General features: G+C 41.5%; 1 protein-coding gene across 8 annotated transcripts in view; it reads left to right on the top strand.

Moving 5' to 3' along the window:
• The first annotated feature begins 2,401 nt into the window (after positions 1 to 2,401).
• Positions 2,402 to 25,184, top strand: part of KCNC2 (potassium voltage-gated channel subfamily C member 2) — a 105,711-nt gene continuing 82,928 nt past the window's right edge. For all 8 annotated transcript variants that reach the window (XM_075715950.1, XM_075715994.1, XM_075715973.1 and 5 more), the window contains exon 1: positions 2,402 to 3,037. In XM_075715950.1, the coding sequence (XP_075572065.1) occupies positions 2,402 to 3,037 (636 nt within the window). The remainder of the gene's footprint in view (positions 3,038 to 25,184) is intronic.

Here is a 25,184-nt window from a genome sequence, read left to right as displayed (position 1 = left end):
GACAGGATATATTTTGCCTTTTGGGGGTTTTTTTAGGAGCTTTAAAACGTACATCTGGAGAAAGCTTTTGAAACCCATTTCTTAAAGTTGCTGCTGCTTTGGGAGTCTGTGTTTACATTGTGGATGCCACATACAGACAGATCTGGGTTAAAGCAATCTGGTCTAAGCACAGTGTCCTCTGAGCATCGCTTCCAGCAAAGCTTTGCCCTCCCAACTTCCCTGGGCAAGTGCCCAGCCGAAGGCTCTGATGTGGAAGGGGGGGCATTTCAGATACCATTATTCCACTCATTACCCTACTTCATGCTGGGGAATACCCTTGGTGTGGAGGAAGATTTTTCTTTTGAGGAAGCGGCAAGAGGGATCACCTCACATTTTGTGTATCTTCTCTCTGGGGCTGGAAGGTTCTTTCCCTTTGACTGACCCATCTGAAAACAGGCATCAGTAAAATAGGCTGTAGAAAATAGCTGGCTCAGAGGCAGAGACTGTGGCACAGGCATTGGGCTCCCTTATATATTATTGGGGACTCTCAACTTCAATCCTTCCGCCACCCTCAGCCTCCAACGTACAAAGTGTACCGAGCATGAAGAGTACACGCTGCACTGCATCTGTTTTGTCCAGCTGACATAAGAAAAGTTGGATTGCCCTCCTCCTCTTAAGCCCTCCCTCCCGACCCCCGGAGGCCGGGGCTCCTCCAGCTGCTGGCCGGGGGCTCCCCGGGAGGCGGGGGGGTCCTCGCCGCCGCAGTCAGCCAGCACCCTGCGCACCCCTGCCCCGCACGCCGAGACTGTGGGTGCTGCGTGCCCCGGGTGCTGCAGGCACGGAGCTGCCAGGTGAGGGACCCTCTCCTGGGGGGGGGGGGGGGGGAGCAGCCCCTCTCCGCAGTCACCTGTGGCTCGGCGCTGCTTTTCCCGCATTCCTCCGAGAAATAGCTATTCTCAGCCCCGCTCCCTTCCCGCGTGTTTTCCTGAAGTGAACCAAATTCACATGTAGCAGGGGCGGAGGTGGCGTTGCCTTTTTCGGAGAGCTGTGCTATTTGTTTTTGCTGTCGCCTCCCTCCGCCCCGCAGGGCTGGGAGTGGGGGGCTGGAGGGGTGGACGGAGGGACGGCTCCCCTGCCCCCGCCCCGGGGAGGAGCGTCAGCCCCAAATGAGGTGCGTTTTCACCTTTGGGCTCGTCTTCCCGAAGAGGCGCTGGGATTCCGGCAGCCCCGGTCCCCGAGGGGCGCCGACCCGCCGCCCATGGCTCCGCGCTCCGCCGGCGGTGCCCGCTCGCAGTCCCGCTGCGGGAAGGCGGCCTCTCCCGTGTAAAAACGAAGGGAGCGGCGTCTCCGAGCGGGCGGCGGGAGCCGCTTTTACGCCTTTCGGAGTTGAGCATGGAGGGAGGTAAAGCAGCTACCTGAACGCGGCGGGGTGGGGTGGGGGGGGAGGGAAAAAAAAAAATTTAAAAAAAAAAAAAACCCAAACACCAAACCCAACAACAAGTAGTTCTCGCCCGGCAGAGAGGGGCGGAGAGCGGCTGGGAATCGGCGCCCACCGGCACGCACAACCGGAGCCCGCCTGAGAAGAGGAGCCGCTTTCTCTCCGCCGGCAAAGGTAGCGGCGGGGCGGCGGGGAGGAAGAGGGGCGGGAGCGGGGGGAGCGGGGGGACACCCACGGCGGCCGGCGCCGGTGCCGCCGGCTCTTCCCCGAGATGCACGCTCGGCTTCGTGATTTCTCCGAGAAAGTAGCGAGCCCAGCTCCACACGGACAGCTTTTCCAAGGGTGTGCCTGCTGCCCGAGCTGCTGGGGGGCTCGGTATTTCGTCGCCCAAACCAATCCCTCCCTCCCAAAATAGAGGCGGGGGGAGAGACAAAACCTCTAATCCTTTTTTTTTTTTTTTTTTTTTCTTCTTTTTTCCGCCCTCGTTAAGCTGTTAGGATAATGAAAAATAGATGGCCATTAAATAATTAACCGCACACTTTCTATTCCATCAGCTCGGTTCACGCAGCCCCGCGAGGGAGAAGGGGGTGGGGACGGTGGCGGATCCGTACGCGGGAGAAGCAGCAGTGCCATTTCGGTAGCCTGCTTTTGGGGGAAGCGGGGAGAGAGCCCGCAGCTTTGCCCGGGGCCGGGGGGGGGGGGGGGGAGGGCTCTCCCGGCGGTGCGGGGCGGCGGGAGATCGGGGGGGGATGGAGGGGGCTGGGGCAGGCGGGGAGTAGCCCCGCCCCGGTGATGCTTTGGGGGGGGGCTTCTCCTCGATTTCTTCTTTCTGTTTGCGTTTAAGGCAGAAGCTCGTCCCCCGCGGACCTGCCCGCCACCGGCTGCCCCCCCCACCCCCTCCCCGCCCCGCCACCGGCTCCCCCCCGCCCCATCCCCGCTGCCGCCTCCTCCCGCGCCCTCCCCAGTCATGTCCGACCCGGAGCGATGGGGAAGCTTGAGGACAACGAGAGGGTGATCCTCAACGTGGGGGGCACGCGGCACGAGACCTACCGCAGCACCCTGAAGACCCTGCCGGGGACCCGCCTGGCCCTGCTGGCCTGCGAGTCCCAGGGCGAGTCCCCGGGCGGCGAGGAGCCGCCGCCGCCGCCCCCCCAAAACCCGCCGCCGCCGGCGGGCGGCTGCCCGGAGCCCGGCAGCGGCTGCAGCCCCCGGGGCAGCGGCGGCGCCAGCGAGTTTTTTTTCGACCGGCACCCGGGGGTCTTCGCCTATGTGCTCAACTACTACCGCACCGGCAAGCTGCACTGCCCCGCCGACGTCTGCGGGCCGCTCTTCGAGGAGGAGCTGGCCTTCTGGGGCATCGACGAGACCGACGTGGAGCCCTGCTGCTGGATGACCTACCGCCAGCACCGCGACGCCGAGGAGGCCCTCGACATCTTCGAGGCGCCCGACCTGCTGACGGGCGAGCCGCCCGGCGACGGCGACGACGACGACCTGGCCGCCAAGAGGCTGGGCATCGAGGACGTGGGGGCCACCGCCGAGGGCAAGGGCGGGCGCTGGAGGCGGCTGCAGCCCCGCGTCTGGGCGCTCTTCGAGGACCCCTACTCCTCGCGGGCTGCCAGGGTAAGCGCCGCCGGACCGGACGGCGCTCCCGCCCAGGGCGGCTGGGGAGGCCGAGGGGCTGCCCGGGGGCACGCGCGCCGCGGTCCCCTGCCTGGGAGGCAGGCGCGCGGGGCGTCAAGGGGAAGCTCGTCCCGCTTGGGGTGGGCGCGCGGAGGTGACGCTTTGGTGGGCCGCTGCGTGGGGGTGACATCGGCCCCTGTGGGGCGGTGGCGCTTGCCCCCTCTGTGTCTGCAGGCAGCGGCGGGCAGTGAGGGGGTCTCGCCGTGCCGGCGTACCCCCGTGGGAGCGTACGTGGGGTGAGTGCCCCCGGAAGGCTGTGAGGAAGCCACGCTTGCCCCCCTGGCCTGGGTGCAGGTTTGGGGGTGCCGCTCGCTGGGGCACCCGTGTGTGTGGGCAGGAGCAGCCCCAAGGTGCCCTCGTCCTTTCTGAGCACCTGCATGGAGGTGCGTTTGGGGCCGGGGCGGCTGGCCCCACCCGGAGGCCATCGTCCCTCCCCCAGCTTTCTGAGGTCTCAGGTTTGAGGTGAGGTGGTGACAGCCACGCAGGAGAGTGACCTCAGCCCTCTCCCAGCTCCGCTCTGTCTGCGCTGAGAGGTGATCCGAGTTCAACAAAGTAAGTGTGACAGGGGGTCACCCTGGCTCTCCCTCCATTGATTTCTCAGGGTGACCCTCGCTGGCTCTGTGACTGAGAGTATGGGTATAAGGCAGTCAATGGTCGTACTGAGTTTCCATGATTTAGAAAGGGATTTTAGATTTTCATGCAGACTACTTTCTACTTTGATGATTTGGGTTTTAGTTCTGTCGTTTAGTTGTTGTCGGTGGCGATGCAGGTTCGCTTTCTAACCCAAGGCTTTGGAGCAAACAAATGGTTGTAATTCCTTTGAGAGAAATATACAGTGGTGCCTTGAATTTAACAACGAGAAAAGCAGCCACCAGCAAATCCACCCTGCAATACAAGAAAAAGAACTTGTAGCTCGAAATGTTTGATTATAAATGGTAATAAGTGTTCTGCAGCGTATTTACCGGGATTCTCGTGAAGTATTCAGAGCTAAGCCTCATCCTGCAGAAAGTGCAGTTACGGTGGGTGTCATCTCCCAATCGGTTCCACTGATTTCACTGGCAATCTCACAGATGTGACCATAAGTGTGTGGTTAAGTGACTTCCTGAATTGTACTCTAGGGCCTCATGCAGTCTCTGTGAATATTAGCAACTCCTATGAGCTTAGTGAGGTAAGTTAAACAGAAAGTAAAAGTCCTCGTGGTTATTACTGTGTCTTGCTGAGTGCCAATGTTGTTTATATTTTTGAAGGTTGCCCACCAGTATGTTTTCCCTTGACAGCTGGCTCTAGCTGATACTTGAAATACGTTTTTAATAAAGGATCGATTCTGAAGAAAAACTACCAGAAGCGTCTATCTTTGCTCATCCATGACATGCCCACGTTGCTTGCATCTTGGCTGTCTGAATTCTACAGAAAATTTGTCTGTCAGCTACCTGATGAAACAGTAGCGCGCATGGTGATTGTGCTGCAGGTTGCCTTTCACTTACTGTTTCGCGGGAAGTTGCTGACAGCGTCAAATCTGCAGCTTTTACGATAGGGAATCTTTCCGCTCAGCCTTGCTGGAGAACTGAGGGGTGCGAAGTAAATGTTAAATGGAAGATACCAGGAGAAATAGGAAGGTAGGCATGCTGATTGCAGTTGCGCCCTGGAGTTCCGGCTGACACTTGGTTTTTCAGTCCACTTTGGTCCACTCTTGTGACGGAGCCTGTAGGCACTTGCTTTCCAAATTTTCCATCTGTACTAGTAGACCATCCTGAACTGTCAGTGGCTCGAGTAAAGATATTTCGAGTTTGCAAAATGAATGCCGTAATTAACGCCATAATAGAAAATTGTGACATGGTGATATTAATCTCTTAGAAAATAAGGTATTTACATTTTTATAACTTAAAAACTGGTTTCAAACATTATATTCTGATTTCACCCCCAGGCAGCCAGAGTAAGGCAGTGTCAGAGCCATAACTACAGCATCTAAATCCCTGTTTTAATTTTCTTTACGGCTGCTACTCTGTACCTTGATCTTTCAGGTAGAGAGACAACTAGGAGAATCGCTGGCAAGTTTTAAAGCATTAAGTAAATTTGTATTTAAGGACTAGCATGCACTTAGTAAGCACTCTTGAACACAGTAATTTAAGGTGATGGTAACCTTAGTTTGGAACCGAGACATTACTGTCAATTCAACATTTTCCCACACCTGAAACAAAGACATTATTTTCTGAGTATTCTGGCAAATACACTTTTGTTGTGTGTCAGCTGAAATGATGACTAACTCAAAAAACATCTGAGTGAAATCCTTGTCTTACTGAAATAAAGACAAAACTCTATGAACATCAATCTTTGCTTCATAGTGTAAGCTACTGACTCATACACCACTCGGATTATGGTGAGGCTGCTTAGTGGTAAACTTTCTTAATAACTGTGGTAATTATTTTTTTAGCATTACTGCCTGATCTAACTTCAGCAATGTCTGTTCTGGGAAGTATGTGATGATAAAAATGGGGTATTTTCTATTAATGAAATGGTACTTAATATTTGTGATTTTCTTTATCCTAAACTGTGATCTCTAAAAATAGAAATTTATAGAAATTCAAATATAAGTTGCCATGGTAACCTATTGGGGGATAGTGCATGCACAAGATTATTCTAGCAAGACCATCCAGTGATGTTATATAAATAGTGAAACTAGTTTGTTGACAAGAAGGTTTACTTTATTTGAGATTCTAAAAAAAATTTCAACTTTTAGTGTATGCAGTTTGATATTCAGATAGCGATGTCTGCTAAACACATTTTTTGTAAATATAAAATGTAATCCATGTACATACAATTGCTTTGAAACCTTCAACACTGTTCTTTGTCTCTGAAGTTTAGGAGTTACATCTGAATATTATTTCTGTTTTCATTTTACTGTTTTGGATTTCGTAGCCTGTGGAATGAAATTAAAGAGTGTAGCGGTACTCCTTTCATTCCAGGCTTAACACAGCAATCATTCACAAACTGCTATTTGACAGAATGCTATTGTGCAGATATGGAAAGCTACTGGCATGAGACACTGTCATAGAAGAAGCCTTGGGCAACTAAATCTTTCTATGCGTTGGTTTAAGCATCTTTGAAACAGACCTTTACCTGATTCTTATCTGATTCATACATGTGTATTGTGACTTTGACTAGTTAATACCTGTAAATTATTTTGGAATCCTTTGATGGCTCGTAAGTGCAAGGTACTCGTTATGCTTTAGTAAAGTGCTGAGATCCATCTAAATAGTTTGTAAGAAAGTACAAGAGGCACGATTAAGCACTGAGTTTAGAAGAGTGTCTGCAGATGCCCAGCAGGACCTAGAATGTCAGCGCTAGTCTCAGATATCACATTTCAAATTAATTAAGCTTTTAAGGCCTTTTACTTTTGAATAATAGTTGAAACATGATGCTGTTTAAAGAAGTAATTAGTATTTGTCATTGATTTTTTCCTAAGGGTTATGGATTGCTCATGTACTTAGCGCAGGAACTCAAAAATGGCCCCGGGGTTCACAAAGTTCATAGTTATATATCCTTCACTTTCTGAGAAGGCTGTAAATGTGTTCACAGAGAAGGGGACAGCGCCTGCAAAATTGGGTAGCTCAGCAGCACAGGAGTCAGCGTGGCCCAGGGCACTCGAGCAGGCACTGCCTGCAACACCCTTGCTGTTTTCAGCAGCCGAAGGCAAGTTACACAAGTCCTTTGCTCTACGGTCTTTATCTATAGGAAAGATCATAATTAGTTCGTTTACAAGGGAAGGATATAAAATAATTAGTAAGTATTTGTAAAGTTTGTTGTAAGTAAGTATGCGCGGAAATGCAAATAAAAGCACAAAAGCCTTGCAGTCTAGGCATCAAGATACTTAATGCCTTGCAAGTGTCCTTAAAAATACCGATCTTATGCTGCTTCATTGTGACATAAGGAGCTGGGCTTGAGCGGTGAGCGGTATTGTTGGATGGAAATATGAAGTTCCTATGTACTGCTTTATGTGAAGTTATGGTCAGAGACTCCTTTCAGTGTCCCATAAAATCTATACCAGCTTTGAACATTCAGTGGGGATGGTTGTAGAAAGAATCAGCTGAAATGAGTGAGATGGGAGAGGGAGAAAATATGATTTTATAGATCCCCTCGAAAGGTTAAAGCCATGGAAATCATATTGGAGAGTGTTCTTATCAAAGATAACTTACATATTTATTTGGTGGCTTGCTTATGTTTTCTCCAGGTACCTAGATACTTGTCATGTACTAGGGTGAAAGAATGCGGTGGGTTAAATTTTGGCTGTTCGTGATGCAAGACAGTTTGTAGTTTTGGTGGAAGCAATGCTGCTCGGATAGTTCAATTGAGACATCGTGAATGGAGTGGTGAAGAAGTGTTAATCTCAGAATACACGTTAATAGCGACTAGCAAGAGTTTATTTGCTTTCTTAACAAATAGAAAGGCCCTTTAGTTTATAAGTGCAAATTTTTACTCTCTATCTTTTATCCAACAAGGAAAGCAAGTATACTTCAGATTTTACCTTTAATAATTCTTGAGTTATGCAGACATCTATCTGAAAATGATTATAAAATTATACAAAGAGAATAGTAAAGGTTGGCAGAGACACTGAAAAGAGGGTATTCCTTTTGCCATGTTGATAATCGAAGTGCTGAATTTATTTTTAAGTGGGAAAAGAGTCCATTAGATTAAATCGGTGAAAAATAGTCATTCTGCTTGAACCATTTACCTTATGGGAGCTGTTGTTTTTAAAGAAACAGCAAGATTTGTTCCTAATGACAAAAATCATAATGCATCACTGTTACAGATACTCATACATTCCGTAGCTTCATGCGTACATGAGCTGACTAAAACCCTTTATAAGTAATTTTTATTAATGTACTTCTGGCATGCTGGCTGTTAAAAGTCTTAATTGGAAACTGTAGCTGACGTATTCAATGTAAACTAGCTTGATCTACCTTAAATGTAGATGGTCTCTGATGGCACTGACATACCGGTGAGGTAAAATCAGCAAGATTTCTGCCTCCCGAACTTCTGCCTTTTCTTCTACAGCTGTTCTGCCTGATGCTGCTACTGTTTCCATGGAAACAAGCCAGCTCTTGGCTTCCTCTTCCCATTGAACACAGCCTTCTGGCTGTCACTTATTCATCTGGGAAAAGCATTTTGTCATGGCTCTGACATGAATGCCACAGAGATGATCTGCCCTATCATTTCAGAAATAGCTGTTACGTATGTGCACGTGAATGCAGCCAGATCTGTTTTCCAGTGACTCTAAAATAATTTGGTAAAAGGACTTACGCTGGATTTGCTTTGGTGTAACTGGAAGTGGATATTAGCTTAACACACACAGCCCAAGATAATAATGGTGGGAGAGGTATTCTCGGTTGAGAAATCTGGCAGACCACGTTCCCTTCCTTTATGTAGTTAATACATAATGTGCTGTCACGTTTTGTGTACTGTGGTAAAATGCTTAAATGGTATACTTTGGGGATGAGAACGTACCTTCAAACTGATCAAGATGGTGGTGGGAGGAATAGCTCACAACTTCTGGTAAATAGGTTTCAACACTACCGTCAGATGAGGTATCACGTTATCGTGCCATTGTCACATGATGCAGTCAGGATACAAAAAAAGTGATGTAAGAAAACTGGTATCTTCGAGGTCCCCGTTTTCTTAACGTGTCTGGTACTTAGTACAAGGTCAATGTATCAATCAATACCCTGCAAAGAAGTCAGCATTTTTGCTTGTTTTGGTGGATTTGTGTTGAGTCATAATCAGAGAAGTTCAGAACTCAGACTAACCCCAAATCCTTGATTAGTTTCCTTCGCTGTAGGAATTTTAAGATATTTTAAGGGATGTTTGTGTAAAATTTGCTTGTTCTGTTCTCCCTCAATGATCATTGGCAGAAAGTGCCTGTTCTCCTCTTCCTATGAAGTTACCTTGTAGCTGGGGTAGAATGATCAGAGAAGAGGAAAGGCATCCCTATATAAATTTTTAATATTTTAATAATTTCTTATGAAGTACTGCTGTCCAGTAGTTTTAAGATGGAAGAGACAAGTTCTTCTCATTATCAGGTGCTGTTTCAGTGCAGTTCATTTCTGCAGAGACTCCTCCTGCTCGTCTTGTGCTTCAGACTCTTGGCACATCTTGGGGAAACATGGTTTCCTTCAGCTGCAACTGGAAATAAAGGGTTTATGCTCTCTATATTTAGCACCTGATGGGGATAATATGTTCCCTTTTAATTCTCTTTACTAAACTCTTCTTTAGACCTTACTTCTGGCAATGTGATTTACAGAAGCTTATTGATTCAGTGTTGAAACTTGTAGGGATTTCTGCATTTTGCTTTTCACTGTGAGTAGCTAGGTAAATAAAAATGTAGATACGGTAAGATTTGGAATGTCAACATGATAAAAGGGATTCAAGTTGTAGTGATGACCTGGTATGTTCCCTTCCCTATAGTGACATACACATGTATACGTTGATATAACCAAATAGTAATTTTGTCAGAGAGAGCTGTAGAAATAGCTGTAGGGAATGAACATGAAAACACATGGTTGGTTTTTTTTCAGTTCCACAAATATGTTTAATTAACATCATTGTTAGTACTTTATGATGACTAAAGCACTTTTGAAGGAAAAACTCCACTTCCATCTGTTAATCAGTAGTATTAAAAATAGAATGCCATCTAGTCACATGAAGTATAATTTCTTGTGATTTGTGATTTGCTTTACAGAATTTTTGACTGAAGTGGTGTCTTGAAGCTTAAAAACCAAATTATCCAATTATATATTATAATCCTGTGTTGGTTTTCTCCCCTCTGCCTTTAAGTTTGAAATTATGAGATGTTGCTGTGTTTTCGGTCTTTATACCAGTAAGTTAATTATTACAGCGGTGTAATAATTCAGTCCTTTCGTATTTCAGACAGCCTTTTGTAGTTTTCTAGTGTTTCGAGGTTAACCTTAGATATTAGGTCTTTGATATGCTTCTGAAAAATGCTGTAGAGAACGGTCTGTTACCCCAGTGCTGAATAATGTGGTAAAGTTCATTAATATGCATTAAATATGCCACACTGTCATCTAGTCTTATTTCTGAGATAAGTCTAGTTTCTGGTTTACATTTTCATTAGTGTATAGCATACAAAATTATATTTTTTTTTTAGTGTGCCTAGTCTTTGAAAAAGGTGAAGTATCTCTTGAAGGTTGTGGGTTTGTTTTTGATAATGTGTAGAGTACTAGCTGTATAGCACTAATTTTCTTTCTAACTGTTTAATCCTTATCCTAAGAGAAATAATTCTTATTTAGGAATGACTTCCACCACACTAAAATGCTTGCTTTGATAAAAGCACAAGGCTACTCCAGTACTAGGAGTCTGATAGTAGGTAGGACTTTAAGGCAACAGAAATCAAATGCTGGAACTCAATTAATGGCTGAGAAAATTCTCTTTCAGTAAATTGCACTGGAGGAGATGAAGTTCAGCAGAGTGAAAAAGAGGGCTACAGAGCAGTGCTGTGAAATGCTGCGTACGCGTTGTTGCAATATTAAGGAGTGCACGCTGAGTTCCTGATGATTTTGCAAGGGGACTGCATTGGTGCCTGCCGCAGCACTGAGTGAGAGTGCTTAACCATCCCAAATGGCATCCTGCTGGCAGGTTGCTCTTAAGTAAAGGGAAGAATAATGTCTTCTAATCATATTTCTATTGGCCTATTTAATTTTGCGGATCATAAATGTTCACAAAATATATTAGGCTTTTATATGCTGTCTACTATAAGATTGAGGGTAATCAAGTATGTAGTAATTAGTGTTTTATATAAAGCCTATGCAATCACAGATTTTAAATTTTTTTTTAAAGTGGTGGTAAAAATTACTGAAGGACAATGTAAAAGATGTTTTCAAAGTATACAAACGTGTGGGTATAAACTTTCTTTGGTTCTTAGACAACACCAAAGGAGATGTCCTCGTTAGTCCTTATTTTTATATGGGTATTAAAAAATTCTCTGTACTTTTCAAGCAAGCTATGTTATCTTCTTCATTGGCACTTGGTAAGGCTTTACCCATATGAATGGTAATTATTTTTAATAATTGGTTTCAGGAGTATCTTAATTTTCACAGGATAATGATTGTTAGGAGCTGAAAAAGTTAACAGATCTTTTTTTATATCACCCAAGAGTTATGTAGGTTTTTTTTCTGACAGGAGTTTGGTAGCATTCTAAGTTTAATTCAGATACAGTTTGGAGAAGAACCTTGCTTGTCTTTCTGGTTTCTGATCACATTTGGGAAAGGAGTTTTCTTGCATTTTCAATTCTCAGTCTGTTATCTACCTTCAGTTTTCCATTTGAATTTTAGGGCATAACTGATGTGCAAGCATATCTGGATTTAATCTTGAACATTCTTGCATTAGTCTGGGAAATTATGTAAACAAATTATATATAAAAAACTCAGTGGGAACTGAGATTTGGCTCTCTCCAGCTTCTTGAGGAGAGGAAGTGGAGAGGGAGGTGCTGATCTCTTCTCCCTGGTGTCCAGTGATAGGATGCATGGGAATGGTTCAAAGCTGTGTCAGGGGAGGTTTAGACTGGACATTAGGAAGCATTTCTTTACCGAGAGGGTGGTCAAACACTGGAACAGGCTTCCTAGAGAGGTGGTCGATACCCCAAGCCCGTCAGTGTTTAAGAGGCATTTGGACAGTACCCTTAACAACATGCTTTAACTTGGTCAGCCCTGAAGTGGTCGGGCAGTTGGACTACATGATCATTGTAGGTCCCATCAAACTGAACTATTCTATTCTAAATAAATAAGTACTGGTCTTCCAACCTTCTTTTCCCTTACAGTGGAAAATGAAGTCCTTTTACTTAATAATTATGATGTTTCATATTTTCATGGTTTAAAAAAATAAAGTGTATATAGTAAATGGCATATAATAAATTACATCAACAGCTTTTTTTTTTTTGCGTAGAAATCAAGCAGGGTAGGACTTTGGTGTGGGTATTGAACATCAGCTCTGTTGTGAACTATCTGTTCATTATCTGGTAATACCTGATGTTAAACAAATTGATTTAAACACCTTAGGCATCTTCATCCTTTGGCCAGTAAATTTTACTATTGGCTATATTTGAGGCTATTTGAATATAGTTTCGATGGAGGATTGAGACTTTTGATAGCAGGCCGGTGTTATTTTCCTGCTTGCCTAGGTGACATAGCTGTGCAGCTTGGAGAAAGAAATGGTCATGTTTGTTACTTGTCTCCAAAACAGGCATGTGAAGCTGATGTTTCAGTGACCCGTGAATGGTCAACAAAATTGGTTTGATGCATTGCAGCTACAGGGTCTCCTTGGCTAGTCATTGCGTGTTTTAAGTTGGTGCCTTGATAGCAGAACAAATGAGCAGGAGGAACCGAAAAGGAGAAAATATTTGATAAAAGGGAAAATTACATCTTGGTGAAAAATGAGCTATCATGGACTGAAGCAAAGAATGTATCTTCATTATTTGGGTTTATCACAATATAGCCAGCCAAACCTTAAAACTGGCAAAGGCTTTTTGTGTTGCATGTCTGGGCATTTTTTGAGTGATGTTCATTGCTTTAAGGATGGAAGATGGTTGTCCTTAAACTTCAGGTTTATTTACTTATACTTCTTGTTGCAGTTGCTACTTCCTTAATCTTAAAGTGAGAAGGCAGCTCTGATCTCTTCAAAATGACTTCTCTAATGACTGGCTTTATTACATTTTGGAAACAGCTACTGTAGGTAGGTACAGTCTTGCAGCCGGTCTCCACCTCAATCCAGGTGCTGTGACAGCTGCAAAGCTATCTGCAGAGGCTCTCAGAGTTGATTCTTGGTTATCTGTTTCCTCACTCTTCAGCCCCACCACACTGCATTCAGTATCTTGCACTGTCACTGAGCCAATGACTGGCTATTCTAATACTTCTGAATCAATGCCTTTTCCAATGCTTTTGTAATATTAAGCATTCTGCCACAGTCTGAAGTACAATGATAGTTATAAATACCTTTCTGCTGTTAATACTACCTTTAGTAGCTGTGTTAGCAGCTTTTCTTTGAAAGCGTGATGGCATACATCGCTTATTGAAATGCAAACCCAGCAAAACTTCAATGATCTTGTATTCTCAACAATTTAAAGACATTTAAATTTGGTAGCACAAATGTACCCATTAGTCTCTAGAGAAGTGCAGATGTGGTTCACGTTGGGTTTGTATTTCATTAGAGGAACCTACCTTGCACTGCAATCCTGACAGATTCATGAGATGAAGGCAGTCCTCTTTGAAATAATGTCTGCTTTTGTTCAAATATCAATAGCTAACTTTCTAAAGTAGCATGAGGAAAATTATTAAACTCCTGTCTTGTGCTGCTACTGTTTGTGTACTCCTTGAAAATACAGATCAGGAGGTGTATATTAGTAATTATAATGAACAAACTTCACAAATCTTATTTTGTTTGTTTACTGGCAAAGCAATTTTAAAATAACAAGGTAATTGTTAGAGTTTCCTAATCATACTGTGAGTAAAAATATTGCCTCCAGAAACCCAAGCCTTGTCTCTGGGTGGGAAAGTCTTGGCAACAGTGGAGGCTACAGGAAAATGCATGACATACATTTTTCATTGCAAGTCTAATGTTCAGACAAATACAGTGTGACAACTGTGTGCACTGCAGAAACAGGGTTGAAATGTGAGTCTGAGACAAAGGAGGAGAACATTTGTGGTCCTAGTGCTTTCAAACTTCAGGTGGAGTTTTTATCCATGGATATAAATATGGATGCAAGTATTTTTTGTGTGTATATATGTATGTATGTACATGCACTCACACACATACTTTTCTAAACAAATGCATATATTGGTGTTCCTAACATGTAATTATGGTAGTCAAGAAGATTTTTTTTTTCCTTTTTTTTTTTTCTCCCATTTGTACTTGAAGATTTTAATGAAGGCGGCTGCATCCCAGATCTCATGACTTAATTCAGTGTTCTTGCTTTTACTTGTTCAATTCAGCTCCCAGCTATAAGTTCAAGTGGAGTTTTGTGGATTGTCTGAATACCATAGACCTATCTTACTGGCTATACATATGTATCACTGTATTGGCTTACAGTATTTTGTTAATCATGTTTAATGATAGGAATAGTGTTCTATTCTTTATAAATTTTATCTCACTAAAAATGGAAAAACCTGAAGCAGTTTTGTAACTAAAGAAATCTTGCTTTCTGTGCATGTATATCTTATGGGCGACTATTCAGGGCCAATTAAACTTTTTCATGCACTTGGCATATTAGAAAGTCTCCTCTGAGCGCAGATGTGTTGCTGTCAGAAGGTTCTGAACTCACTTTTTCTCACTGAAGGATTTTTGGATCGGTCAAAATAGGTCCCTTATTTGCACAATCCTGTAGCGATTTAATTGTTTTCAAAGTCTCTATCCTGTGGTCTAACTTTGTTATAAATGGCCAGCTGGTTCAGAGCTCTTTGGCAGGAGATCAGTAAGTCTTTTTTTTTTTTTTTTTTTTCTCCCCTCTTAAAAAAAAAAAAAAAACCACCAAAAACACAAGAGCAAAACAAGATAAAGTTGCTTTTCACTTGGAAGTCCTGACAACCTAAGACATCTTTTCTCAAGAAAGCACTTACATTTACACTCGTACGTCAGGAAGCATAACTCTGCCTAAGTAACTGGAGCCCAAGAACAGGTTAAAAGAGCAAGCCAAGCAGAGGCTGAAGGACTGTTGTGACTGGGAGGGTGGTTGACTGATATAAGGAAATCCTTCGACACTTGAGAGCTCTGCCTTTTGTCCAATGAATGCTAAATCAAGATGGAAATGTTTTTACTGTGTTTTGTGCAGTCCCTACTGTATTATGACATGCATTATGTCATTTAAAAAGTACTTAATTATTCCAAAGCAAACCAATATTTTGTGGTATATGTTTTTTAGGAACTGTACATAGGAAAGCATCTATAAAATGTAAAGGAGGAGACCACTCTTTCTACGACTTTATTTTGAACATCCTACAACAAGCAATTATGTTGCTTTTATAGAGTTATGCAGAATGGCTCAAAAACCTGCAAAAGGGTCAAGTTAGTCTGGTAAATTATCTAGAATTGCACTAGAACCCTACTGATTTTTATACTGTAAAAAACCTATATATTCTTCATTTTATAAGACATTTTAAGAAAATCATGTCTCCCAGGGATGTAGCTTTCCCTTGTTCAGCTGTTGGTAAGGGGATATATTAAATACAATCAGATTTGATAATAATTTTCATCAGGTCATGTTGATAACAGCATGATTTTTCATCTTTGAAGTGTTGCAACCTGTTTTATTATTCATTTATCTGTATTTTTTTAATTATTTTTTTAGAAGGAAGAGAGGATCAGTTCAAATCGAGTTCATACATCTCTGCTTCTTGTGAGGAATACTGAATAAAGAGAAGCACAAAACCACAAAACCAACATTTAAGCAGAAGATCCAAAAGGTCATAGTACAGTGAAAGCCGTGAATGGTGTAGGGATTGTGTTATGATGAACTCATTTGGTCACTCCAGGAGGGACATGGAGAGTGAAGAGGGCTCAATGACTAAAGTGCTAGCAGGGAATTGTGGAGATCCAGGTTTATGTCTTTGCTAGGTTGTAACATCTGTGGTTCACTACACCACTGAGGTTCACCCTGTCTGCAAACTGGGAAGGTACAAATGTTCTCTTACCTTAGAAAATAAAAAAAAACTTAAAAATTATGCAGTACTCACATAATGTACTAAAATAAAGGGGAATTGTATTTTAGTTGGTGACTGTCAAATATAGTGCAAAGGAGAGCTTAGGTATTTTTTAAAGAAAGTTGGGGATCATTTGCTGTTTTCTGTGCCCAAAGATTTAAACATACATAATCATCTTGTGATCCTCTTTTTTTTTTTTTTTTTTTTTTTTTTTAACCACCTTCACCTTCAAAACTTTTGCCTCATTCACTTTATAGTGTGGATCTACACTGTGAATAAACTGGGACTCTGTAGTCATTTGGATATATGCAGTAATGAGTATGAGAGGAAATCCTCATAATATATTGATAATTTTGTTTGCAGAGCAGAGTTGGAAGAGTGTATTCAGATAAGGAAGCATATATCCCACGCTTGAACAATATGGAAAAAAGAAAACTTTGAATTCAATAAGAAAACATTGTCCATTTTGTGAACTGACTGACGCAGGGTCTACATGGGAAAAGATTCTTCAGTCATGTTAATAAAAATTGCATTGTAGCACATGAACACAAGGAAATGGAATTAAGGTGGGGTTTGGCACAGCAACAATTTGTCAAAGTTTTTCTTCCAGAAGGGAATGGTAGCATTTCTGAAATAAAAAGTTTCCAGAATTGAATGCACCTGAAAACAATGTAATTCTCAATTATTCTCACGGATTGCTGAATGTTTGCGAAGACATTTGGCATTCAGCCTGTGCAGTTAAATTCTGGCACAACAGAGTAGAGAGTCTTAAAAATGAGAAATATTGGACAATCTTTACAATCGGTTCTGCTACCAATTTGATCTGCAGTATATTAGAAAGATTGTTTCGTATTTTTAATGATCTCATGTTGATTTTTGATTGTGTTCTGTACCTGCTTTTGAAGTGTGGTGGCTAAGGATCACCATTGCTAGATATAGGGGGGAATGGTGGAGCTTGCAGGCCGTACTTATAGGGGATGCATTTTATCAGACTTCTCCTATTTACAAAAAAAAAAAAAAAAAAAAAAAAAAGACAAGAAGGCAAGATCCCAAAGGAGTGCCCAGTGTGAGCAATACTTATGGCAGTACCTAATTTTGTATTTCAGGAACATTTGTATTGCTTAGTGAAAGCTAGTTGCTATTCTTTGCTGCTTTTTAATATCTTTCTTAGTTGTGCTCAACTATATTGGTGATCAGTATTGGCTAAGCACAGGGCAGTGTTGTAACTGAGTTACTCTAAATTTTGGTAGGAGACTTTTCCAAAGCAGTAGGTAATACCTGTGCCTGAATGCTGAAATAACACCCATCTTTGTGTCTTGCTTCTCACGTACAAAACTGACTTATACGGGAACTCTAGCTGTGAGTTCTCCCTGTAGAGATGAGTGAATACTTCCTATATATGTGAATGCATTTTCATGAGTAAGATGTTGTTTAATAGTTTATTGTGAATCAAAGCCAAACATTTTGCTAACTTGATCAGAAATCTGAATTGTTTTGTAAGTGGTGGAAGCCATGGAGAGCAAGAGCATTGCCATCAAAATTGTTGAAGTATTTGAAGATCTGCCTTTACAGATGCCTGGGGGCACCAACAATGTTAGTTTGATTTTCCCCTCTTCCCCCACAAACACCCCTTCCCGGTTCAGCACAGGCTGCCACTTTATTTCTACATATCAGGGAAGCCATAATGAATTATTACAGGAAATTCATTAATTGTTTAACTGCTGTGTTTCTGTGCTGGAAAAAAACCCCCAAACTCCTAGCTATATCTGGCCAAGATTTGGGGATGTGCTTGAAGCATGTGATGATGTTGGCTGAATTAATTCCAAAAGATGACGGCTGACAAGTGTTAAGTCTGCTCTGATCATGGACAGGCAAGCAATTTCTTCATTCAGTTAATTGCTCTGGAACAAGATGCAAGATAAACAAGTGAGCTCAGTTTCTTTTTCTACCTGAAATGATCATTGCCTATAGCCTTGACAGGAGAAAGCTGCATTTTGGGGATTTCTTCTGAGGCTTTGAGGTTTGAAAAATTCTTCTGTGGTGTGTTGTTAATAGCCGCACTATGCAGGGCTGGATTTCAGCATGATTCCTTACACAGAATAATGTCTGATCGTGAAACAATGTCAAATCTTTTTAGAATTGAATGCACGTTTCCAAGTAATAAACCAACTGTAAAGTATTTAGCAACAGAAAATTTATAGAATTATAGCTTTATAAGTCTGCTGCATATGCTTTCTTTTCTGTGCATGCACCATACTGATGTTGTGCATGGTTCTGAATTTGCCAAAGCTGGTTCTGAACCAGGAGTGTAGGACAGATCTTATTTCACCATATAACTTTAAAAAACAAACCTTCCCTTACAAGAGTTCAACATGAAAAAATAGTTCCATGTATTCCTAGTGGTAATGGCAAATTCTTGACACGGGTGACTATTTCGGCCCTGAAAAAGTTACGAGCTGGTAGCCATTATAATGAGCTGCAGTGCTTTTTAAACTGAATTTGGCACTAGATATTAAGAAGGTCCTCCTTCACTGCTGTGATATTTTAATATCTCAAAATATTTTCAAAACTTCTCAAGCTAAATACTTACCTTGCTTTTTGTGAAGAGTGGAGTTCATAGTACTGTTCTTTCAAATCAAGGGTATTTGTGTTTAAATGGACGCTGCACTTCCTGCGTTAGTCTGGCGATCTCTGAATCGGGAAAGGCTTTCCTAGAATATGCAGGGAGTCCTGGACAGACTGAGCATTGTCAAATTGATAAGCTAAGTGTGCTCGAGGATTTGAGTGCTACTATAAATAGGAAACCAGTCTGAAAAAAATACATTGAGACCTTGAAGAGAGAGAATCTTAAAGGAAAAAATCTCATCAGGAGATGCTGAAGAAAAATGATGTATTTGAAATGGCAATTAAATAAAAAGAAAGGTCAGGGGAGAGAAAAGAAAAGGCCTGTTGGGGAGGATTTTTTTGTTTGAAGACCACAAAGTAAGTGAGGCTCAGGAAATTGGGGACTGGTGTTGCCCTGAAACGTAGGTTGTGTTGGTTATAGTTGCTTCTGGATTCGTTTTATTCTGTTGCCTAGGGAAGAAAAAATACATGTTAACAGTTTTGTAGGGTGAAAATATTTGCATTTATCACAGTCCCTGGGAATTCTTGAGCTGATTAGAATAAAGTATTGGTTGGGGGGAAGGGAAAGGAGAAGGACAGGGAGAAGCCTCAATGCCCATTCGTACAGAGCTACACAGTCTTCTTAGGCATAATTATACACTTGGTTCTTTAATTTTGAAAAGCATTATATAAAATCTTCCAGTTTACCATGAATCTCTCTGAAGCTGTATCCAAATGGAAAAAAATTCAGTGTACCTCTATAAGCTTCAGAATGTGTAGCTGTACATGCATTTGCTTTTTCTTTTTCTAGAGAGTCAGTAGCTCACAATCTTGATACTATGCTTGTGCATAACCTCTCTATCAAACGTGGTGCTTGTTCAGCAGTATTTGTAGCTTTTTAGATCGGAGATTTTGAAGTTAAATGCCTGGAAATATGTAACATATATGGCATTGAGGTGTAACTGTGTTAGAATACTTCGAGTTAAGTATGTACCCCTATGCACGAATATTATGAGTATTATAATCTGGTCATTTTCAAGAAAACTGTACACTGGAGGTTTTTTTCAGTTCATAGGAAAGTGAAAAATAGGTCATGTTAAAGAGAAGAGGCTAATAAGATAAATGTTTAATATTTGAAATTCAAGAAAACCACTAAGTAGCATAGAGATTTTGTTCTTTTATTTCTAGCTCATAAGTTTTTACAAAAGAGCCTTGAATAAGATTATCCTAAAGGGAGCTATACTATACATTCTGAACTGACATACTCAAATCAAGTCTTTTTCTCCATCTCAAAACCTTTTTTAGGGCTGTTGTTGGAAGAACACTGGTACTGCAACAGTAAGAAAGTATCCTAATAACGCTTTGAGGAACCTCAAATACTAGGTGATTCTTCTACTTTTTTAAATAAAGAGAGCATTTTAGAGTTATTAGAGGCTAAGAAAAATAGGTGAGCTGTAGTCCATTGTGGGGTACTCTTCTGCAAAAGTTATATTTATGTGGTATCAGCTAGCAGTGGTTTTTATTCTTTTAGGAGAGAACCACAGAATATAGTGTCTAGAATAGCTAATGTCTTGCTCTGCAGAGAAGAGGTGACAATAACTATAAATGATGGGCTGGAACTTTTAAAAGATTATGTCAATTTTTTCTACATATCCCAGTGCAGAGATTCACCCTCTTTTAATAAAGGAAAATGTGAATGAATTATAAAATTAATAAATATGTTTCCTAAGCCCATATTCCTCCTTTGATTTTATGTCATGCTTTTCTTTGGTCAAAGGTAATGTTGAGAAGAAACTGTTCAACACCCCCCCCCCCCCCTTTTTTTTTTTTTTTTTTAATTTTCTCTCTAGAATGAAAAGGACTAAATTTTTGCTCAGCTGTTGTCTGGAATACAGGAACGTGATGGCCTTGAAAATGTTTTTGTGATTTATAATGTATTTTTATGCTCTCAGCAATGAAGAAGAGGTGGTTTGCTTCATTCACTTAATGTGCCTCTCTAATTCTGATACTGGTTAAAGAAGTCATACTTGTAAGTAATCTAGAACTGGAAATTCTTTGCTTGGCTGTAGGAGTCTTACATTATTTTCAAGGGGAATTTCAGAGTGAACTGTTTCTGTCATGGATTAATACCATAAAAAAGTGGAATCATTGTTCTTGACTGTCATCAGTTTTCTGTCTTTTAAGACAGCACTGTTAATGCTATTAGCTAATGTTAGTTTGGTATGAAGAATGAGGGACAAAACCGAGCAGAACAACAAGTAATTTGAAATGACATAAAATGGTATGTTGCTTGGCCTCTAGGATACATTTGTATTACTGGGTTTAGGAGACTTATTATGCATCCATTCAATTAAGATGAAGACTCGGAAAGGGGAGAAAGAACAGTAAAAATTGAAAATGAAGCTTGGAGATTTGTGATTTTCCTGAATTATAAATGATGGAAATTAATGTGTCAGACAGTCTTGATAAACTGCTTTGTGTTCATAATCAGACCACTTTATGAAAATTGGAATTATTTTGGAACAAACAGGAAGAAATGGAACAACCAAACTTATGAGAATTGGTATGTGTGAATGATGATTTTATGACACCTTTCATCAGAGGTTCACTTTGGAATGCATTATTGATAATTGTGTAGAAAGGAAAACTCTGCCTAGATATGCAGTCAGAGACAGTTCTAGTTCTGCACTAAATTTAGATTTTTCTTAACTTTTTTTATTCAAATATATAAATCATCATGATCCTTATTTCATAAATTTGTTAATTTTTGGAGCAAACTAATTTTCTTTTGGGTATTTCCTGTTTTTCTAATCCACTTGGTTTTCCTCTTTATTTTTTTCCTCTTTATTTTTTCTTATCACTTGAGGATTTTCTAAATTTAAGTAACGCATTGCTTCTCATCAGCAAGGCTCCATTCTGTAAGTGTGTTTACATCTGTAGAGCTAGTGATACATCTCATGAGGTTAGATATCTGATCCTGCAACACAGAACACATGAGCAGAGTCCATACCCTTTTTCCCCCCTTTTAGTGGGTAATGTAAAAAAAAAAAAAAAAATCTCTGTAGACTCACAGCTCAGCACTGTTAAATATAATGAACAATATTCTTCTCTTTTCAAACAAGGTTAGGCTTACAAACTTGAAACTGCAGTGAGAACTGCCTCTATTTTTTTTATCCTATCTGCAGCTCCCTTATTCCCTATTACAGAATCCTCTACACAATTTCTGCTTGAAAAGTTCTCAGATGTTGTGGTATATAATTTTTTAGCTAGGCAGCCAGGAGGTGCAACTCAGAGCATCTAAAATTAGGAATCTACGTTCCCCGTCTTAATAGTTTGAGATACAGGCCTAGATGATTAAAAGTAGCTGAGAGATACACATACATTTGTACAGAGTAAATCCCCTTTTGAGTGTTTTAAATATAATTGTGCTATATTTGTGACTGAAAAAGGGTTCATTGTGATACTTTTGTTTTCACATAAGCTGTACTACTGAGAAATAAGCAATGTGAAAAGTGAAAAAAGAGTGAATAGTATTTGTGGCCTAAATACAGAATTAGCACTGATATAAATAAATTGTTTGCTAAAGATGATTTACCTAAATCAGTGTAGCAAGCTTGTATGACCATGGTTCAGTGAGGTTAAGAGTGGCCAGTACTCATTTAGCTTAGTGTGGCTTGCAAACCAATTTTCCCACACTTAACAGAATGCACCAGAGGCTAGCTCTGATGTAAATAAGTCAATTTGCAAACAAGTTTAGCTAAATTGGTGCAATTTCTCTGTGATTTCTGTACAGGCCACTTGTGGTATTAAGGTGTTCAGACTCTCTTGATAATCTAGCTAACCACTGTTGTATGCCTAGAGCTATCAGTTTTGCTCCTGAATGCTTGATATATCTGCAGTTGCTTGCTTTCAGTATGCAATGCTTTTCTTGAAGTTAAAGTATTTGAGTGAAATCAGATTGAACCGAGACTCAGCTACTCAGATACTTGCTTCGAGCCAGTCACTGCCTGCCTCTAGTACTTTGCTGCTCCTACTCCTTCCTTGGTCTCTTCCAGCTGTAAATTCCATATAAGCACAGACATTGTTTCCATAGGTACACACGTATTTGACTTGTGCACGTTTTGGATTGCGTGGCAGGAGCCCTGGTGTCAGTTAGGGGCTTCCCTAGTTGTTACTGCAATAGAGATAGTAATGAGTTCCCAATGCAATTTGCTGTCAAGTCTGTGACCTCATCAAAGTCAAGTGTAGCTTTAGAGAGCTTAAATGTTTTCTTTTTTTAGGAAGTCAGTAAAATCATCTTAATTCCATTCTAGCGTGTCTTATTAATGTTAATGGGGAAGAACTGTGACAGCTGCCAGCATACCTTATTGCAATTTATAACATCACGTAACCATCAAGTGATGTTTTTTTCATTCTTTACATTTGTGCTGAATTCCCTCCTTGTTTGCCATGCCCCTCAAATGCCCAACAGAGCTATTGCATGCTCTTGGGACATGCTGTGGCTGCATGAACCCTGTTGAGGCAGACCTCTAAATCTGTTACTTCAGCATTAGAGATTTCTGTTCCTCCCAGCACACCCCAACTTCTGCCCTTCCAAGGTGGGGAGCAGAGGCTGGGATGGCTGCGTCGCATGGGAGGACTGATAGGAGGCTGGGATGTGTTCCGAATCAGCAGAGAAATTCTTGTAGTAAATAGTGGGCTCGTGTTTTTGTGGTGGGTCACATGCAGAAGGATTAAAGGGCGAGGTCTGTTTGTCCTCTGCCATGCTAGGCAGCGAGAGCAGTACTGACAGAGCTCACGTGGACAGCTGCCTGGATGGACCTGTGAAAGTCCATGCAGGTGCAGCCTTGTTTTTATCTTTCAGGCCTTTTTTGGTGGTAGAGTAAAAGACACACTAGAGCATCAGCAACCTTAAAAGCTGTTTTTCTACATGAAACAATAGACGGCAATCACAATCCAAATGGAGGCCAGCACGTTTTCATTTTAAAAGGTATGTAAATAGTCTCTGTTCAAAGAGAAAGTCAAGCAGGGGCTCAGCAGGAAGCCTCCGACTAGGCTGCAGTAGGCACGCACCTGCTCAGCCGTGCTGAAGGGATGTTGAAGTGGAAAGCACTACGTGCCTATGCAGCATCGCAGTAGCTAGCTCTGTTTAGTTTCTTTTTACTTTATAAAGCTGGACAAATTCCATAACTCTAGATTCTAATTTTGCTCTTTTAATTTTTGATAGGAGAAGAAACTACCAGGACTGAATTTTGCCTGTTGCCCTCTTCTTCATTAAACATCTCCTTTCCACTGCTATACACCCCTATTCATTCTGAGAAAATGAATGCAGCCCTCTGTGTTGGGTGGGGTGTGAGGTTACACAGTTGCAGCTTTTATATTATTTACGCAGTCTGTGTCTACCTGGGGAACAGAACCCCCAAACGTTCTCAAGATCATTTTGTCATTGTAAATAATAAACCCATGCTTTCTTGTATGGGAAACACTTTCATATACAATATGTAGCCTTAAAATGCAGAAATTGCAGTAAAAGACATCTATTAAAATAGTACAGTTAGCACCCTGAATTAGGGAATACTAAAATTCAGCGTTTAGCAGTAACATCATCCTTATGTGTATATTTAATATGCAAGATTGCTGGGTGATCCTGTTCACCTGCTCAATGAGCGCTGTTGCTACCTCCACCATTCACCAAACTCCATCACATAGTACAGTCATGCTGGTAGGTAGCTATTAGTTTGTCATGTCCTTATATTTCCTTGAAAACTTTGTAATGAATTTAGTATCTATAGATCAAGCAGTCTGGTGTAATCAAAAGCGATCAAAAAAGGATCCCAGTGCAGGCTGTGAATTGCTTTCATTCAGGATCACTTTGTTTTCTTTTGTGCTGAGAGGGTTTCCCTTTCTGTGAATTATATCTATTCTACCTCTGTGGGAAGTGGAAATATTCTTGTAAATTTGAAAGTCATTGAGGAGGATGTTATTTTCATAGGGTGTGTTTGAAAGAAACAGATTCAGAGATTAAGTGAAGGATAACATGGTGGCGCTGTAAAGACCATCTTGGCTTCCTCATTGCATGTAAGCTACCTTCTCAACACTGCTGTGGGCATCACTGTGATTTGTATCCATCCAAGCTGACACTTTGTTCAGGATGACTAATGTATGCACTGGTCTGAATGGACGGTTCACTGCAATGTAGTGTTCAGCAGTGGCAAACAGGCTAGAGAACAAATACAAACTTTCTGTCAAAGGCCAGGAACTGCCCTCCAAATATTGCCAGAATAAACAGAGCGGTATGGAAAAACTGGTTCTGAAGGACAGCTGCCCATTCCGATTTTGTTTTTCCAGAAGCTGGAAGCTAACTCCATTTGCTCAATTCCAGTTAATGGCTTCACCCATTTCAGAGGAAACTGTCTTGTAGTGCACTAGAAAGAGATTGATTGTTTGACTAAATGTAATTGGAAATATCATAAATATGAAAAAAATCCTTGCTTTAAATTTCAAAGCCACAGATCTTGCTAGTGGGACTCTAACCCGGTCATGCAATGTGTGGCGGTGTGGTACCACTTCAACATATTTCGTTTCATTGCTTGTGTTATAGTTTCCAGCAAATGAGAAAGGTTGTGAGAACCAGCAGTTTTGCTGCTTTACTGGCTGGTGGTGCATTACCTCATACTGATGGATTTCTTTAATTAAGTTTGTTTCTAAATGTAGTAGGATTTATTACATTTTCAAATGTTTGTAACCACTGTAGGATCTGACTTAGCAGAGAAACTAACGTTTCA

This window comes from Pelecanus crispus, chromosome 1 (genome assembly GCF_030463565.1).
Source record: "Pelecanus crispus isolate bPelCri1 chromosome 1, bPelCri1.pri, whole genome shotgun sequence".
NCBI lineage: Eukaryota > Metazoa > Chordata > Aves > Pelecaniformes > Pelecanidae > Pelecanus > Pelecanus crispus.
The sequence above is the reverse complement of the archived record's forward strand: the minus strand, read 5'-3'. Positions and strand labels throughout refer to the sequence as shown.